We start from the raw sequence: 12922 nt of genomic DNA, 5'->3' as shown, positions 1-12922 counted from the left end.
GGGTACTCTGCTGTGGGGTTGAGTCTGCACCCTAAGAGGGGGATGTGGATGTTGGTACAGCTCTTCTGTTCCACCTTGTGCAATGAGCTCCTGCAGCATTGTGGGGCCAGCACAGTGTGGCTCTGCTGGGTCCTGCATGCCTGGCTGGTTTGCATGGGGAGGGAAGAGGTGAAGGTACCAAAACCAGAGGAGGTGTGAAAGCCTGTCCAACAGGCAGCTGGTTGGTGTCACAGCCCACCTCCAACCCTGTGACCTGGTGCTCCATGCGCTGCCACAATCCTGTGACCCATCCTGCCCTCCGGAAGTGGGTGCCCTGCAGCCCTGGGGGTGTGCAAGGGTTCCTGTATCACCCTAGGCTTCGGGAAGTGCTGAGTGGCTCTGCACGTCCTTCAAGCCCAGTTCCCCATCTGCTGGGAATCATGTTGCCAGTGCTGGTGGAGCTGGTTGGGGTGGTTTGTCCATGCCTGGGCAGCATCAGCACAGCAGCCTGACAGCTTTGTGTAAACCCAGCTGGGGCCACTTCCTTCTCCGCTTCCTCCCACCCGCTGTGCTGCCGGCGCTGGGCTGGAGGCAGCGTCCTCCCCCTGGATGCATTGTGGGCCTGTGGGCTGAGGGGATGGATGCAGTAGCTGGAACAGCGACCTCAGAGGCAGGTGAGGTGCTGCAGGTGCCCCACAGCCCAGCTCCAGTGTCGGATCAAAGGTGGGATGTGATACCTGGACACTCCCAGAGGTGTGACAGGAAGGGGAGTGGTGACGTGGGGGTGTTTCTGCCTGAGTCAGCCTCCAGCAGTCCCACGGGATCGGATGGAACTGGGCTCTGTGGGCCTGCAAACCGGCCTCACCTCCCACGCAGTGGTGGGGTGAGCATCACCCCACCCCACCCCAGCTCCATCAGCAGCCACTCTCCACTCTGCTTTCCACGGCATTTTGTGGCTAACCCTCCAGCCAGGTACCTTCTGGATAAAAGCAAAGCCACCCACCCAGTGCCTGAGCACCCAATGTGGCTGCTACCTGTGTAGAAACTACGTGGAACTGCCCTTTGGATATCACCGGAGCTGCCAGGAAGCGGACAGAGCCCTGCATCAGAAGGCATCCTGGGAACTCTGGGGTTGCTTTAACACCATCCCTGCATGTGAATTTGGACAAATCTGCTTGGAAGAGGGAATTTTTGGTCTGAGCTCTTGCTCAGTGCTGGTTGTTGCATTTTCCTCCTCTTGACGAGCTCTCCAGAGGAAGCCGAGCCAGTGGAAACGACGTGTGATTCCAGCTCCATCCTGGTCCTCCAACACCCTCCTGGACCTGCCTCCCACATCGGGTTTATTTTAAACCTTGCTTCAGCAGGGCTATTCCGATGCAGGTGTGATGAGTTTATTTCAGACACTTTGTGTGCTAATTCATATCCCTTTCATTTAGGCTTGTACCTCTCTGGGCATTTGCTTGGTTTTAGCAGGAGCTTGTTTTGGTTTGTCTTTAAAAAGCGCTGCTGCGTGTTTATTTGTTGATGGGTGGAACCAGGCTGCCCACGCTGCCTGGCTCTAATTCATACCTTTCAGCTATTTTGGTTTCAATATCTGAAATTGGATGCTTCTGCCAAAACGAGTGTAGCCCACTGGTGGTTTTTTGTGATGCCGCTACAGAAATGACCATGCTCTATGTTAAGGGTGTGTATTTCAGGTGCTCAGTGTTTATTTACAGACAGTTTGAACTAAAATTGGAGTAGCTGAGGGCAAAATAATGTCTGCTGGGGGTTGTGAGCCAGGCTGAGATAGGGCAGGACTTCATGCCTGTAATGCTGGGTTAAGGCTGCTCGCTGCTGGCCCTGGTGATGATGTCCCCTGTTGGTTCCATTGTTACTCTGTCCCTGGTGTGGCCCTGGGACCTGCCTGCTGCCTGTCACATGGGCTGGGTGCTGTGGGTTGCTCAGAGTGGGTTGAGATAGTGCTCTGGGATGGCTGCAGTGCTGTGGCTTGTGTCAGGGGAGTTTTTGCTCATAGGGCTTTGCTGGGTTGAGCAGTCGGTCTTGTTCAGGAGCTGTGCTGGGGCACGGAGGCGAGAATTGAGGTATGGAAAAATTGGGGGGTGGAGGAGGGCTGAGCCCTGCAAGCAGCTTGGCTGTCCAGAGGATCACCAGGGTGCTGCCTTGGTGGGATGGTGCCGATTGTTGGGATGTCACAATCTGTTGTGACTGTCATCCTCTTGTTCTTGTATGGTGGAGGCCACTCGTAAGACCTTCTCAAGCCCCGGCTGCTCAGCGCTCACCCCAGCTTCTCTCATGGGAATTTGGGGACCCCATTTCCTGTCACAGTGACCCATTGAAGGATTTCTGACGGGTCATCATTAGTCATTTGCAATTCTACTTTTCCCCTGTAAAACACGACAGAAATTTGGGACGTTTGGCCCTTCCCAGGCCATGCAGGTAGTCGTGGCCACATCCCAGCGTGGCGGGGAGCAGCGTGATCCCCTGCTCTGGAGTCCTCCCATCGCGTGGGCACGGATGCGTCACGGGCGGCTTTGGGTGGGGGCGCGGGGCGGGGTGTGCCGGGGGAGTGGCAGAGCGTGGCTCACCTGCGGGGCGCTGGCAGCGTGGGTGGCACTGAGCCGGGCACGGAGCGGGGCTGGGGGGCTGGAGGTGGCATGGGGGCCACGGGCGAGCAGGGCACCAGCATCCAGGTGAGCTGGACGGGGGTGACGGGGGCTCTGGGCCCTTTGCCAAGCTCAGGGAGGGTTGTGGTGTCCATAGGTGCCTTTCTGTGCCCCCACTGTGGTCATGGGAACAGGTGTAGGGGTGCCCTGGGCCCCCTTATGTCCCCCAAATTGGATCCCAGTCCCAGCGCTTCATTTTCATTGGTTTAAATCTCATTTAAAGGGGGAAGGAAGGAAGGTCTTCTCAAATCATGTTTTCCCAGCTGCTGGGAGAGCAACACCTCGAGCTGGTATGTCATATTTTGGAGGGGATAAGAGATTTTGTTATTTCTTTTCACTTTATAAACAGTAAAAGGTCTCCTCCGGCGTGTTTCCAGTTTGCTTACTCAGTGCTTCATGCATTTGACAGTTTCTGGTGCATAGGCAGTTTCTTCTATTGTTTGCAGGGATTTTTCCAGAGGGGAAACTTTTTTTTAACGTTACAAAACCACAGAAACTGGCAGGAGGAATCTAGGGGAGGTACTGAACTGGATACAGTTTTAAACTTTAAGGAACAGAAAAGAATGAAAGCAACAAGATAAATTGAATCAGTTAGAGGGGAGCTGGGAAAGTGTGTCCTTGTCACTTTTTGACTGGGCTGGGATGGACACGCATGGGTGTTCTGTGGTGGAAAGCAGTGTTCCCAGACCCAGGGTCTGCTGGAGCTGGATCTGCTCTGGGTTTCCTCCCTCCTGGTCTGTCCTGGTATCTGTGGAGCCGCCTTGCTGGTGTGGCAATGCCTTGCCACTCTTGCAGCAGAATTTGGCCCCAGCCCTTGCCAGGTGTTGGCTCATCGTTTACAGCTTGACAGGCAGCAGGAGCGGTGCCCACAGGACTTTGTGTGGGAGGACATGCCCAGTGCCCATCCCCATCCCACCGCTTGCCGTGGCATGGGTCAGCTTCACCCTGGCCACTTCTGCATCCAAGCCAGCGGTGGAAAGAGCCTGGATTTTTTTTTTCCACTGACATGCAGCAGTGCTGCAGGGTTCTTTCCGAGTATTCTTTCCCTTTCTCTTCCCGGCTGGCTGAATGAGCTGTTTTCCCTCCTCCCGGCTCTGACCTTCCTGTGTGCTCGGCCGTGGGCTGCTGGACACCGCTGGCAGGGGGAGTGGGCTGGCAGGGGCTGCCCCTGCAGGAAAGCGGGAGTTGGATGTGCGCGGCACGGGAAGCGGCTGGGAGCTGGAGAACTGCCAGCGCTGGGTAGTTTTTCCTCTCTTAATTAACGAACGGAAAACATCGAGCTCTCCTTTGGAGTGTGTTTTTGCTTTGGAGTAGAGGCACGCTGCCGATGCCGATGGGAAGAGCCGTTGGTGGGGATGGGCTCTGCTGCTCGGCAGTACCCGGGAGGTTGGTGCTCTGGGCACGGTGCCATGCAAGAGCAGCTGTGTTTGGAGTTTGTGGCTGGGGTTTTGCCTCCTCCTGCGTCCTCGTCTTAGTCCCATTGGCACACAGTGTGTGTCACACCACGGGTTGCCATCAGACACCACGTTTTCTGCACTGGGAAGGCTGAGTTTGCCTGCATGCAGGACGCTGAGCTCGCACAACTGCCTTTGTGCTGGGGCTGCTGCAGTTTCCCGTGGTTCCTGACCATCGATTCCCCATGGTGCTGATCCATGTTAAGCCATTTTCCACTGTGCCTGAGTGTTTCTCTGCTGTTTCTTTGCAGGCCAAACCCATTTATGGTGGCTGGCTGCTGCTGGCCCCGGAAGGAACGGACTTTGACAACCCCGTCCACCGCTCCCGGGTAAGTGAAGCTGAGACATCCCCTCCCTGTGACATGGGTGGGGGTGGCAGGAGGAGCAGCAAGGGCCTGTCCCTGCCCATGGGGGTGGCTGTGACCCTGGGAGTGCCACAGGCACCTCCATGCCTCATCCCCTTGTGCAAACCAGGAAGCTGGGAGATGTTTCCTGCAGCAAGGCTGGAATGCCTTCTCTGGGATACAAGGTTTCCCATGCCGGGCAGCAGCCTGGGGCACTGCAGGTGTGGGTCAGGCTTAGTCTGTGCAATTTTACTGCTTGTTGCTTTTGCGTTTTGATGCTGCTCTGGTTTGCCTGACACGTGCTGTGCTGTCAGGAAGGCCAGTGGAGTGTGGGCTCTGTGACTCTGAGATGTGCTGCGACCATCAGAAAGGCTCCCAGTTTTCCTTCAGGGCTTGGAAACAACTACTTTATTTTCTGCAGCTCGTCATGAGTGTGCCCAGAGCTCTAGAGGGAGGCTGCATCCCATCCCCTAGTGTGGATATGCCAATGTCAGGCAAGTCCTGCAGCAAGGAAGGGGCTGAGAGGTGGTTCCCATCTGCTATAACCCTGCAGAGCCCTGAAGCCAACTGTTGGCAGTGGAGACCTACAGACAGAACAGGACACACTCAGCTCCTTCTCAAAGGGGTTTGCTTATGCCTGGCAGAAACAGCAGCATTGTGTGGGGTTGGAGCATCCCCCACTTTCCTGTCCTGGGGGGTGTGAGGCTCAGAAGGATGTGACCAGGCGATGTCCTTTCACTGCTGGCTTGTGATGAGGACTTTCAGCCTGTCCCCAAGCTTGTCTTGCAGGGAACTTGCTGCTGAGGCTGCCAGGATGGGGCTGTTCTGTGTGTGGGGGGGATGGCAATGGTCCATGAACCCCCTGTCATGGCGCCAAAATGCTCTCAGAGCTGTTTGTAATAAAAAAATCACTCCCGAGTGAGCAAGAATTGGGTTCTGAGTTCGGCTTGGGGTATATGGGTCATTATTTGGAGTCACAGCTCATCATAGGCTTGCTGGCCTGACATAAAGGGGACATGGGACCTGTGTCTCGTCAGAACCCAGGCTTCCTGCTAAGCTGGGGCTTGTGGAGTCCTCTGTAGTTCTGCTTGTCCCTGAGTACCCTGGACTTTGCCCGAAGGGTTGAAAAAAGTGAGATAAGAATTGCTGCACTGGGGCTATGAATCCAGGACCTTTTTTATTTCAGCCTGTTCAACCAGTTTTTGCTCTTGGCTGAAAACAACCTGGCACACATGAAAAAAAAAGGCAGTTTTCCAGCCAGATCAGTTCTCCAATCTGATTTGCCGTGCAGCTGCAGAGGCAGCAGTGCCAGTGTGGTGCCAGGATTGCCTGAGCAGTGCCATGCCAGAAGTGCAGCCACCATCCAGACTGAGCTAATGTGCTGCTAGGGGACATCTGACATGACATCCTGTCACCCTCCACCACTGGATGCTGGAGTAGATGATGTAGGATGAAGCTGAGGGCTCAGAGCATTTAGTTTGGGGATCCTTCTGGTGTCCCCAGTATTTGTGGCATGAACCTGAGTCAGGAGAGGTTTAGTTTGGATATTAGGAAAAGGTTCTTCCCCCAGAGGATGGTCAGGCACTGAACAGGCTCCCCAGGGAATGGTCATGGTCCCAAGGCTGCCAGAGCTCAGGGCACTCAGCATTGGGCAATGTGGGCTGGTGGACACAGATCCTCGGCAGAGCCCTGCCAGCTGATGTGCAGCTCTAGTGCTCCCAGCCAGGCCCAGGGACTGGTGGGAACTGCCATGACCTACCTCGATGTCTTCTCTTGCAGAAATGGCAGCGTCGGTTCTTCATCCTCTACGAGCACGGGCTGCTGCGCTACGCCCTCGACGAGATGGTGAGTGGCCCAGCTGTGTCCAGGCAGGGGATCAGCTGGGTTATCTGCTGCCCTTGGAATGCTCTGCCAAGCTGGAGGAGAGTTGTGCTGTCTGGGTTTGACTCCGTGCCAGGCTGGGTTTGTGTGGGAGCTCTGTGGACACTCTGCAGAGGATGGTGGGTGTTCTGGAGGCGTGTGGGTCCCACCTGGCATGGGATTCATCAGTTGCTGACAGATCCCACACTGGCAGGAAGTGCTGAAATGGGTCCCCAAGGTCATTCCCCCTCCTTTTTGCCCAGTTTCCCAGTGCCAGCTGGGTTTTGGTTGTGGTGAATCACCTTGGCAGTGTCCAAGAAGGAGGCCCTGCCTAGCGATGCCCGTGGAAAGTAGGTCATCTGGAATGCCTTCCCACTGCTTGCCTGCCCTGGAGCTGCAGCTTGTCACCAGCACTGTTCCCATTGGTAAAAGGGGATCAAAGGAAGGGAAACCCATCTGCTGTGAGCTGCAAAGTGGGGCTGAAGAGCCCAGCAGGTCAATCCCAGGAGCACCCAGGACTGCTGATTTATCCTGCTGGCTACAGCAAGCTCATGGGAGGGTGCCCAAGGCTGAGCAGGCCGGCACAGTGGACACCCATGTGCTGGGATCTGCCTGGGCAGGAAGCTCAGGAAGCCAGCGGGGGACAGCACACCTGTGGGACAGGGACACACGGGGACCTGTGTCTGTGGCAGGGAGGCTCCCTGTGAGGTCAGTGTGCCTTGGTCCTCCTCCAGTGCCTCCTGTGAGAGCACTGTGGGATGAGGCACTGCTAGCGTGGCTCAGATTTCATGCTGTGTTTGTTTGTATTTTTACTTGGGGTTGGTCCAAGTGCCCTAAATAATTTAAATGTCTTCGGTAGGAGCAGTGGAGTCTTTAATACATTTTCAGTGTCAGCAGCCTGGCTCTGCACTGGGCTGGTGTTTCCTGTCCTACACTGACAGGAGGGTGGTTTGTGTCTTCGTGGAGCAGGGAGATTCCCCAGTCTGAGGTAGAGGGGCAAGAATAGTGGGGAACACAATCTGGATTTTTTTTTTGCATCCTGAGGAGGTTGACATGCCCCAGGTTCTGCTGCATCTGGGCAGAAGCTGACAGGCAGTGCCCCAGCCCCGTGCCACAGGGGCCATTTCCAGAGAACACCCAGACAACAGCAGGAGCATCCCGCATTCTTCAGGCACCTGTTGGGCTTTTTCCCCTTGAGAAGGGAGAAGGTGGAAACATACAAACAAAAAGGGAAGGTACACATGTGCAGCGCGGGATGGTGTCCCAGGCAGTGTGACACCACTGTGCTGGCTCCTGGACTTGCTGCCCCATGGCCACTTGTGGTGTGATGGATCCCAGGAGGGTCTGGCCTTGTCACAGTCATAGATAGAGGAGACTGTCATGGATCCATCCTCCTCACTGGGGTTTGACACATGGTGTAGAAATACCCTCCTGACCTTTCCACCCCTCCAGCTGTGCCGGCCCCTTGCCCTGTCCCCACCACCTCCGTGGCCTGGTGAGGAGTAACAGGGCTGGGGCCTCATCCAGGGGGTGCCAGCAGAGACACTGTTTTTATAATGTGGGATCCACTTTGCAGTCCACTCAGGGATGATCTACCCCCAGTGTGCCCCAGTTTCTCCCCAGGAGCTGGATGGGGGTCCTGTGGGAGACTCAGTGCAGAGCAGCCTCTGGAGTGTGCGGGAGCCGGGTGGCAGCTGCCCGGAGACCTCCCAGGCAGTTACAGTCTGGGATTGAAGGTTCTGGCTCTGCCTGAACCTTTCAGACAATAATTTTGTGGGTTTGGCGATTTTTGCTCTTATTAAAAGAGGAATTGGAGGGAGGGGTGAGCCTGGGAGGGGAGTCCTGGGCTGGTGATGGTGATGGAGACATTCCTGTGCCTGGCCAGGGAGGCTCTGCTCCTGGCTCCCAGCAGGTTGGAGAGCAGTGGGGTGTGGAGGGGCAGCTCAAAGCCCAACCCCAGGTTGGGGAGACCTCAGGGAGTCCCCAGAGATGTTGCTGCTCAGAGGCTGTGGGATGGGGCAGCTTTGGGCGCAGGAGCCTTTTACCATGCGATGGGTCAAGTTTGGTGTTGGATTGGAGCATGTTAGTAATGGAAGGTGGAACAAGCAGGCACCAGCTGCCCTGCTGGCATCCAGCTCTCTCCTGAGACCTGCCCAGAGATATCCCAGAGTTGATCCTGAGTCTGTGCTCCTGCTTGGTCACCTTCTTTCTGTGTGTCCATTGTTCTGTCTATCCTTTCTCTGCCATAGTTCCAGTCTGAAAACAAAATGAGTTCAGCACGATGGCTGCGGTGGGGAGAATTTGCACAGGCTATGGACCTTCACCCCCTCAGACCAGGCTGAGCTGCCAGACTCTCTCCCTGGTGTCTCCCTCTTTCACACTGGCTGCAGCTGGTGGCATCCAGAACCAGCCTGGCCACTGGGAATGCTCAGCAGATCCCACCCCCTTCCCCTCTGTGGGGATCGTGCCAGCAGCCGTTCCCAGCTCTGCCGAGCCCTGGCTAAGCTGAGCCTGCTCAGACGTGCAGAAATTCCTGCCTCCCAACTGTGGGTGGATGTGAAGGTTGTGTTATCACTTGGGGTTGCCTTCCCATGCTGAACATCCACGACTGCACCCCAATGGTGGCTTGCTCCTGCTGTTTGATAAACCTTCGTGCTGGGACTGATGATGACAGGGGTTGATGCTTCTCTGCAGCAGCTGGAGGATGACAAAGCCACTCTTACTGAGGGAAGGCAGGAAAGAAGTTGGGGACAGGCTTGGGACTGAGCTGCTGTGTTGTCAGTGTCCAAGGAGAAGTTTCAGTTCTCCTGGTAAAACACCCTGTGGTCTCCAGTGAAACCACTGCTGTGAGAGAGCAGCCCAGCACTGTGGTGCTGGGGCAGTCCGAGAGGTTTTGGTTGGGATATGGGAGCTGCCACAAGAACAGTGCCGGGCTCAGGGGCCAGAGCCAGCGAGTGGCAAGTGCAGAGCTTTTGCCTCCTTTGTTTTGATTGCTGTGATCTATAATTAGCGGCTGAGGTCTCTATAAATAGAGCCTGTCTGCGTGGGAATGGAAAGGCAGGAGGGGTTTTGTAGGGATGGAGAGCGCTGCCATGTCCCTCCCTGGGCCTGCAGGTGGGCCCACGGCCTCAAGCAGTGCCTGGGGATGGATCCAGCCCTGTGGCTGGGGCAGGTCAGAGGAGAGGGTCTGGATCTCCAGGCCAGTTTCTTAATGACTCACTGCATGTTCAGGGCCAGGTCTTGTCTCCGTGCCTCAGTTTACCCCTCTGCCACTTCTCTTGAGCTGAGAGTTATACTAGGTTGGCATTTTGCATCTTCCCTGGGGGTATTCTCGTGTCACGTCAGGCTTCCTTTTGATAGCTGAGACTATTAATTTAAGAGGTTTTTTTTCTTTGTGCATATGCTGGTTTGAAAACAGGACAAAATTCAGGCTTGTCTGGGAGCATCTCAAACTCGCTGATGCTGTGAATGAGAGCCAAGGTGAGAGCATCTTCTGGATGGGCTCTTTTAGTTTCCTTGCAGGGATTCAGGAGGAGCATCCCTGGGCATGACATGCCCTTTTCCCAGCAAACTGACTTCAGTGTGTCTGGCACTTCTCAGCTTGATGAAGTGTGAGGGTGGGCTGTGAGCCCTAACTCTACCCTACCTCTTACTTGCTGGAGTCAAATTGCTTTCTGAATTTGGGAAAGGGTCTAAGAGGATGCTTAAAGCAATAGTCAGCCACCTCAATACCAGAGTTTGCTGGGGTGGTCCTGCTCCTAAATCAGGAACTCTGATGGATCATAGTATCATTAACCTCAGTACAATGGAGCAGACATCCCTGCTCCAGCTTGTGAGGGCAGGGAGGGAGGTCAAGAGGGAGCTGGGAGCTGATGGGACTGGGGTGGGATGAAGAGCGAGGCCAGCCTGGCATCTGGGAATGGTTAAGGGAGCAGTGGGACCCCTGGGCTGGGTGTATAAATAGGAGAAGAGAGGCCAGCTCAGAGGTGGGAGGTCTGGCACTGCACAGCAGGGCTGTGGTGTCACATCTGGAGACCTGCTTGGCCCCAGGCCCCACTCCTGGCCACAGAAACCTGAAGAACTGATAAATGGGTAAAAAGGAGAATGGTGTAAGTGTAGCATCTGGAGGGGGATCAGAGGGAGGGATGCGTGCTCAGTGATGTTGTGATCCACAAACCTGTGTAATTATTGTTTCCTAATTCACCCCCCTCCAAAATCCTCTTTATTTGAAGGAAAGGAGCATCTTAAAGTGTCACTGTCAGCAGAGCTGCGCCACGTTAATTTTCATTGTAGTTCCCTCCTTTGTCATCTGTATTGTTTTAAGAAGCCAAGAACCCGTGTGTGTGTTTTTCTTCCTTTTCAGATCAAAGCAGTTTACTTCAGTTTTGGCACAGAATTGAAATTCATTGGCAGGGATTAAAACAAACCTTAAACATCCTGGCCTCTCTGTCCTTACTTTTTCCACACGTTTTGCCACTTAAGTGTTTCCAAGCTCTCCCTGCCCCCTCGTCCATGGGAGCACCAGGCTTTACAAACCCCATTCCCCTCATCCCCTGTGGTTTCCCCTCATGGACACAATTTTGCCAGTGCCTCTGTTTGCCAGATCAAGACTTTCAGTTTCTGTTTAGCATAAAAAGCTTTTGGCTTGAATCAAAGCGTGTTTGAAATTTAAAGCAAGCAGAGACAGGAAGGCTGGGTGGAAGTGACTGTGTGAGGCTCAGATGGTGACAGGGACCCCCATCACAGTTTTTTTTCCAAGACTGGATGTAGTCAAGTCAGGGTGGACAATGATCTGTAAGGAGGTTTTATGTGGGATGTTTGGTGCATATCTCAAAGATGGTGCAGTAGCAACAAGGAAATGATGGGAAAATCGGGAAGCAGAGATCCTTTCTCCTCCAGGGAGGCTGGGCAGGAAAGGGACATCCAAAGGGAGAGGGGACAAGCACATCCTTGTGACTGCTCTAGAGGAGATGCAGAGACAGCACAAGTGCTGGTGACTCTAAACAGAGCTTAGAGATCTTTGATGAATTTGTTGTGTTTAATTTTCAGTACTGATTTGGGGGAAAAAAAAATACATGAACCTGCAGGGAGCCCCGGGAACTCATTCCCTGGGACATTGCTGAAGCAAGGACCAAGCAGACTTGAAGGGGTTGAAAGGAGGATGCACAGCTCTTCACTTGTGGTTTTATATTAATGTCTGTCTTGATGCTTATCCAAGTGTCATTACTGGGATTGGGTATGGGGATCCCGTAATGGTGACTTTGAGGGATTAATGTCTTCCCATTTCTCTCTGCTCCAAGTGTCTGGCCCCAGTTGCTGCTGGAGGTGGGTCCTGCTTTCAGGACACCTGTGGGCTTCTCCAGGAATTTTTTTTTTCTGTTTTATTTCTTTTAGTTTGGCTTAGTGTGTTCGGGAAGGTAAAACTGCTGAGCTGCAGAAGGGCAGTTTGGGGGAACAGGGAGGTCTCCTCCAGGGATGGCTCCCACATGAGTCCTGGTGACTGACAATGCCCAGGGACCATCACTGGGGCCCCAAAATGGCCTGTGTTTATTGTGAGCTTTGGAGAACACTTGTCCACATCCAAGCCCCCTGAGAAGGACGTTTTGTGGCTGCAGGACCCTCTCAGGAGAGGCCCCAGTGTGAAACAGTCCGTGGTGGGAGGTTTGGGAGTTAACAGGCAGAGAGAGGATGAAAGCAGAGTTGGGAAAGCTTGATGCAGCCAGTGACCTCCTAACACAAGCTGCTTTGATGACCTGGCCCAGGTGCTTCCTTCCTGGAAACAACACAGCCCCTATTGTCTTCTGCAGGGCGAGCCACAAAGCTGGAATTGCTCTTAGGCTGAGCGGCCTAAGTGCAAGGACAGGTTCAAGTGGCTCCATCCTTCTGCTTTTTCCCCACTCCTCATCCCTCGGGACCTAACAAAGACATTTGTGTAGAAGACGTGTGCCAGAGCAGTGAGGGAAGTGAGCTGGAGTTTAGATTGCATTTGTCTTGTTCATGGGGGGCAGAGTGAAGCAGGCACTTGTAGCAGCTGGAGTTCCTTTGTGACTCCTGGACCTGTGGCTTCCAGCCTGGCTGCGGGCTCTTGGTGAAGGAAAAGTTGTATCTACTGTAAAAGGTTAATGTGGAAATCAAGCTCTGATGGCATTTAGGAGGGAAGATGTCAGGGCTGGCAGTGAAATGACACAGCTAAGGCTGAGCAGTTACCCTCACTCAGGCCCCCTGATCCCCCCAGGCACCCGGGGAAGGGGCTGCAGCAGTGGGTGCCTGATCCCAGCTCTTTCCAAGCCAGGACAGTGCTGGGCTCCCAAGCATCCCCCAGCCCCTGGGTGGCCGTGCCAGTCCACAGACACATGAATGACTAAACCATCCAAGGAACCAACAAAACCACCGTTTTTTTTTCTGTTGCCTGGTGCTGGGGAGGGGGTGTGAAACGAGGTGCCTGCAGAACAACCCTGAGCCCCCCAGCTGCAGCCATGTGGTGGGGATGGGGTTGTGTTTAATTCTTTCCAGCCCTGTTGTAGGCCACTGGATCAGGTCAGTGAGGACCACCAGTGGGCTGTGGGCTACAGGTTGGGTGACACTGGGCAGCATCCCTTTCCCTGCTCCTAGAAGAAGC

At 54.5% G+C, this 12922-nt stretch overlaps 1 protein-coding gene across 14 annotated transcripts in view; it reads left to right on the top strand.

The window, feature by feature from the left end:
• The window catches only part of MPRIP (myosin phosphatase Rho interacting protein), a 78256-nt gene that overhangs the window by 7055 nt on the left and 58279 nt on the right, over positions 1-12922 (top strand). For 13 of the 14 annotated variants that reach the window (XM_017734076.1, XM_017734071.1, XM_017734066.1 and 10 more), the window contains exons 2-3: positions 4351-4428; positions 6223-6288. In XM_017734076.1, coding sequence (XP_017589565.1) covers positions 4351-4428; positions 6223-6288 — 144 coding nt within the window. Of the gene's footprint in view, positions 1-862; positions 1360-4350; positions 4429-6222; positions 6289-12922 lie in introns of those variants that run through there. The other variant, XM_017734069.1, reaches the window with a different exon arrangement.

This window comes from Corvus brachyrhynchos, unplaced genomic scaffold, assembly GCF_000691975.1.
Source record: "Corvus brachyrhynchos isolate BGI_N302 unplaced genomic scaffold, ASM69197v1 scaffold5, whole genome shotgun sequence".
In the NCBI taxonomy this organism is placed as follows: Eukaryota; Metazoa; Chordata; class Aves; order Passeriformes; family Corvidae; genus Corvus; species Corvus brachyrhynchos.
The sequence above is the reverse complement of the archived record's forward strand: the minus strand, read 5'-3'. Positions and strand labels throughout refer to the sequence as shown.